Consider the following 5287-nt stretch of genomic DNA (forward strand, 5'->3'; position numbering starts at 1 on the left):
AACAATGGCACTATACTACCATCCCTTTCCTTCGTTACTTCGTGAGGAAAGTTGAGCCCTTCCTTCTACTTATCACATTCATGGGTAGCCATGAATGGATGGATCAATCTAAAAAAACAGGCCTATCTGTGAATGTTCTGATCTTTGTTTTTTCGAGCATGGGGCCTCCGTTGTAGTTTTTTGTACGGATCAAAATGGAGATAGTGGCAGTGGTACTGTAAGTGGGCGTGGATGTGGATAGGAAGAGGTGCATGCTTTCTCGTCCAATGTGCATTACGAATAAAAATGTTACTTGCCTCATGCAAAAGGATGTAATTCCACACAAGTAAAACTTTTTTTATAATAGATAAATGTTAAATTTAGGATACACAATATCCATAAGAAGGATGGATAAAAAAATAAAAAAAATGATTAAAATTCAAGTATATCATCCCTTTAGGTGGCAAGAAATAAGTTACATATGATCACATAGTTATGTATCATGAGTTTAACCAAACACTTTTCCAAGTTGGTGGAATAATAAAATTTTAATTTTCTTTTCTTTTTCATTTTCCTTGTGCATCCAAACAAGTTTCTCTTTAGTTTTCTCTTTATTTTCTATGGGCATCCAAACAAGAAAAAAAATCTATTTTCTTTTCTTTTTTTTTCTCTTTTTTTCTTCTTTTCTTTTCAAGGGGGTTCCAAAGTTCAAGTAGTTTAAACAATCTTATACAAATACAAATACTGTTAGCTATTAAAAAAAAAAAGATGTTACACAGTTGTGCATGTCATTGACTACGAGACACAACCCAAACATTTTCAGATTTTTCTGTTTCTTCCAATCTGGCTGATTCGTTTAGCAATGGAAGAAAAAAACGGTGGCAGAGTGAAGTTTGAATTCACAAGCGCCTTCTCATGAGAAGAAGCTGAAATCTCCTCGTCTCTCTGATCATTGTTGGACTTCCGGAGAAAGAAGTTTCTGCTTCCTGCGGACCCTATTTTGTCCGTTTTATTCAAACCTGCCAAGAAGAAAATTGTAAGAAATAATCAAATTCCGCAAGCGTTTCTGGGATGGACAGTTGAGTCAAAGAAGCCAATGGGAGCTCAGGCATTAGCTAGAATTTGTTCTGCAGATAAGCTAAAGACTTAAGTGTTGCAGAAACGGAAAATGGGCATGTGGGTCTTCGATCTGCATGCGCACAGATCCTTTCGCCGGGAATCTCGAGTCTGGATAGTGTCGATCTAGATCTCAGGCGCACATCTTTTAACTTTCTGTGTTAATTCTTACAGTGCTGTCATAAGTTCTCGTTAGAAAATACATCTTTCTGAGTTCTCACGGTTGTTGAAGCGGAGAGTGAAAGAAAATAATAGGGAATTTTACCAAAATACCGGTTTGAAACAACTTATTTATGAAAATAATGAAGATCTCAAATTATTTACAAAATTACCGAACTTTGACCGGTCCACTGTATATGTGGACAGTCAAAGGCGACACGTAAGCTTTGACTACTTACGTGTCGCTCCATCATGATAGCGATGTTGTAGATGAACACATAGGCTGCTACATCATTATTATTGACACATTATTTGCCACATCAATACATGATAAAATTTTGAATAAATTTTAAAAAAATTAAAAAATCAAATACATTTTTTATTACCTTATATCTAAAATAAAAAATTTTAAAAAAATTTAATAAACAATTAAAAAATTAACTCTTACTTATTTAACACCATTTAATATCAATTAAATATTTATTAATTAAAAAAATTATCGTTACACTTTTTATTTCTTCATATTTTAAAAAATAAAATAAAATAAGTAAATTAATTAGATTTAAAATATTTATAAATTAAAAAATACAAAAAAATTATTTTAGAGTTTAAAAATACAATTTATTTGTATATTTTTATCGCCTTATTTATGAAATAATAATATTTACAAGTTTTAAATATTTATAAATAGAAAAAATCTAACTCTTAAACATTTATTATGAATTTAAAATATTTATAAATTTAAAAAATCTTACTCTTAAGTCTTATCCATATATTATCGATTTAAAATATTTAAAAATTTAAAAAAATATACAAAAAAACTATTTTAGAGTTTAAAAATATAATTTATTTGTATATTTTTATCACCTTATTTAAAAAATAATAATATTTATAAATTTAAAATATTTATAAATAGAAAAAAATTTACTCTTAAGTCTTACCTATATATTATCTATTTAAAATATTTATAAATAGAAAAAAATTTACTCTTAAGTCTTACCCATATATTATCCATTTAAAATATTTATAAATTAAAAAATATATACAAAAAATTTGTTTTAGTGTTTAAAAATATATTTTATTTGTATACTTTTTATCACCTTATTTACAAAATAATAAATTATTAAAAAATATATTATTTAATTAAAAATCTTACAAAACTTTACAATAATTTTAATTTGGCAAAATTTTCATTAACATAAAATCAGAAATTAAACAGTAAATCACAAAAAAATCAATACAGTAATTAAACACCTAAATTCAAATCAACATTATTATTAAATATAATAATTTTATTCAATTAATAAAAACCCTAAAAAATCACCCCCTAGGTTTCGAGGGAAGGAGCAGCGAGAGGACGAACAAAGGGGAACAGAGAGGAAGAACGTTGGCGACGAGAGGATGAATAGAGGGGAACGGAGAAAAAGAACGAGAGATAAGGCTGAGACGAAGAGAGAGTGGTTGAGCGGAGGGCGTCGAGGCCGAGGCAGAGATGCGGCAATAGGGGAGCGGCCGAGGCCGAGCGGCGGCAGCAGGGGAGGTGAGCTGCAGCAGGCGAGCGAGCAGCAGCAGGGAAGCGACGAGAGGAGAGCAGCTGAGACGAGAGGCAAGGAGAAAATCGTGGAAGAGATTAGAATTAAAAACATATGCGAGGGCTGACGTGGCAAGTGCTTACGTGGCCATTGATGACATGGTAAAAAGAAAATAATAAAAATGACATGGTAAGTTACGTGGCAGATGATGTGTCAATCATGATGACATGGCATACTCTGAGTTTTCACTTTGATGACGGGGCAACACGTAAGCAGTCAAAGCTTACGTGTCGCCTTTGACTGTCCACATATACAGTGGACCGGTCAAAGTTCGGTAGTTTTGTAAATAATTTGTGGTCTTCATTATTATTATAAATAAGTTGTTTTAAATCGGTATTTTGGTAAAATTCCCAAAATAATAATAAAATGGAAGAGATTTGGGTTGCTGTAAGGGCTTGGAGTTGGACCTGAGAAACGTTGAGATTTTCCTTAGACGCGTTCATATCTGTATTTCTACGGATAGAAATGAAAAAAACAGATGAAACATATGTCGATCGAGTACAACTTACTTTCAAGGCTGAAATAGGAGTGATGGAGCTCAAAGGAGTGAGGGGCATCGCGGCCGAGCTGTGGGCTCCGCCCTTCGTCTCTATACTTATCGACCACGATCTTGATCGTCTCCTCCACGCTCGCCCCCAGTCGCACCATCGTTCGGACGGGCCCCGGGCTCCCTTCCACGATCACACTCACCACCACCTTTGAATCATCTCCATATCGCTACAAAATCCAGAAAACAACATCACTTTAAAGGGAAATTAGTCACACCATCAATACCCTCTTCCGGTAGCTACCTCGTGGATAAGCGAAGAGCGAGAAGAAGACGGGAGAGAGGAGGGGAAGATGTCCAAGCATGTCTGAAGGCGGAGGAGAAGGAGCTGAGATCCATCCTCGGCATCATCGTCCTGCAAAACAGAGGGGACGACGAGAAGCGGTTCGGAAGAGCTGCGCTGGAGCTTCCTTCTGGTCGTTTTGGGGGGTTTTGAGCAACGACGACGAGAAGAGAACTGGGTTGAGTTCCAAGGGCTTCCCCGGCGGGCGGTTGTGTTGGACATGGTTCTATGAGAACGCCAGAGCAGTAGACAAGAGGAAAGACGGAGCTGGAAAGAGGGAAACGGAGAGAGTCGTACTCCAATGTCGATAGATGGATACGAAAGGACGGGGTGGGTAGTTGTCGATGTTGGCGTACAAGAAAAGAAAATGGCGTTTTTTAACTGCTGCTTGGTGCTGCATGCCCATTGCCGATTTTGCAGGATCGCAAAATCCTGAAAAAATATCCGTGAAAGGTCCTACCCACCAATCTCTAAGGTCGCTACTTTGAATTGATTGATAAAACTTTTAAAGCCCAGAGGTTGGTTCAGGAACCAATTCACGCGTTTATTTGGATTTCTTCTGTATAAATGCACTCAGAATTGATGGACGCAGGTATGTCACTTCGCTTCCATTTTTATTTAAAGCTCAGGCGTGAAAACTTTCATATAAAAGTCTGAGAAGAAAATTCAGGCCATTGGCCGGAACTCCGCCGGCTTTTTTTTGGTACGAGGAAGCTCCCTCAGTAGACCTCCTCATAGATCGACAAAGACAAATTAGGAGACAAACAACACCTCAGAGGGAAAATACTTTCCCAATTGAAGGTGAAAATGCAGTGTAAAAGTGTCCACGATAGAAAGTGCGGTATGAAGTGCATAGATATTATTTATTGATAAAATATTTTAATATATCTGATTTTTATAAAATTAAATTAATATTAGTTAATAAATAAAATATATTAAATATAATGATTAGACAAATGCTTACTTTTATACTATTAAAATTGTAATCAAATTGTAATTTTGTAATGTCTAAATATAAAATAATTATATAAAAATGATATTATAAAATATTTTTTAACTTAATATCAATTAGTAATATCAAAATAATATTAATTTATTAACATAATTTATAAAATGTAAAATATTTACACAAATAATTTCTTTTATAATATCCAAAAAACTTAATGCAATTATTATATTAAAAGTGTTTAAATTCTCACTATTAAACTAACATATATAGGCAGTAATATTTGTTTAAAAACATTACCCACCATGCTACGCAAACATCGTAATAATAAAAATAAAAATAATACAAATATAACTCAATCACCTATTTAATATAAAAAAAACTACAACTGTACATACAAAATACAACACAAAAAACATTTAATGGCATTAAAACATAATAATCAATAGTTTTACTACATCTCCTTGTAATCAGTTTTTTTATAAATAAATTACTCACCATTTTCAAAAATAAAAAACAAAAAGTGCCTAAAGTGTGTAAAAGATGACCACCATTGGAGATTACAAAATATACTCCAAAGGTTTTACTTTTGTCACATGTAAGCTAGATCCAAGTATAAAATCAAAGTTGATAAAATTGTAGTAAGTTGGCCAAAAAGTGTGGGC

At 33.5% G+C, this 5287-nt stretch overlaps 1 protein-coding gene across 1 annotated transcript; it reads right to left on the minus strand.

Moving 5' to 3' along the window:
* Positions 1 to 796: 796 nt before the first annotated feature.
* LOC137967111 (uncharacterized protein At4g22758-like) lies at positions 797 to 3947 on the minus strand. Its single transcript, XM_068813548.1, has 3 exons — positions 3638 to 3947; positions 3356 to 3563; positions 797 to 998 (listed from the first exon to the last, which is right to left on the minus strand). Exons 1-3 carry the CDS (start codon positions 3896 to 3898, stop codon positions 799 to 801), a joined length of 669 nt encoding a protein of 222 aa, XP_068669649.1. The 5' UTR covers positions 3899 to 3947; the 3' UTR covers positions 797 to 798.
* Positions 3948 to 5287: the final 1340 nt, after the last annotated feature.

This window comes from Aristolochia californica, unplaced genomic scaffold (assembly GCF_029961685.1).
Source record: "Aristolochia californica isolate CCGP_79_NKW_82.1479 unplaced genomic scaffold, dmAriCali1.0.hap1 SCAF_6, whole genome shotgun sequence".
Lineage (NCBI taxonomy): Eukaryota > Viridiplantae > Streptophyta > Magnoliopsida > Piperales > Aristolochiaceae > Aristolochia > Aristolochia californica.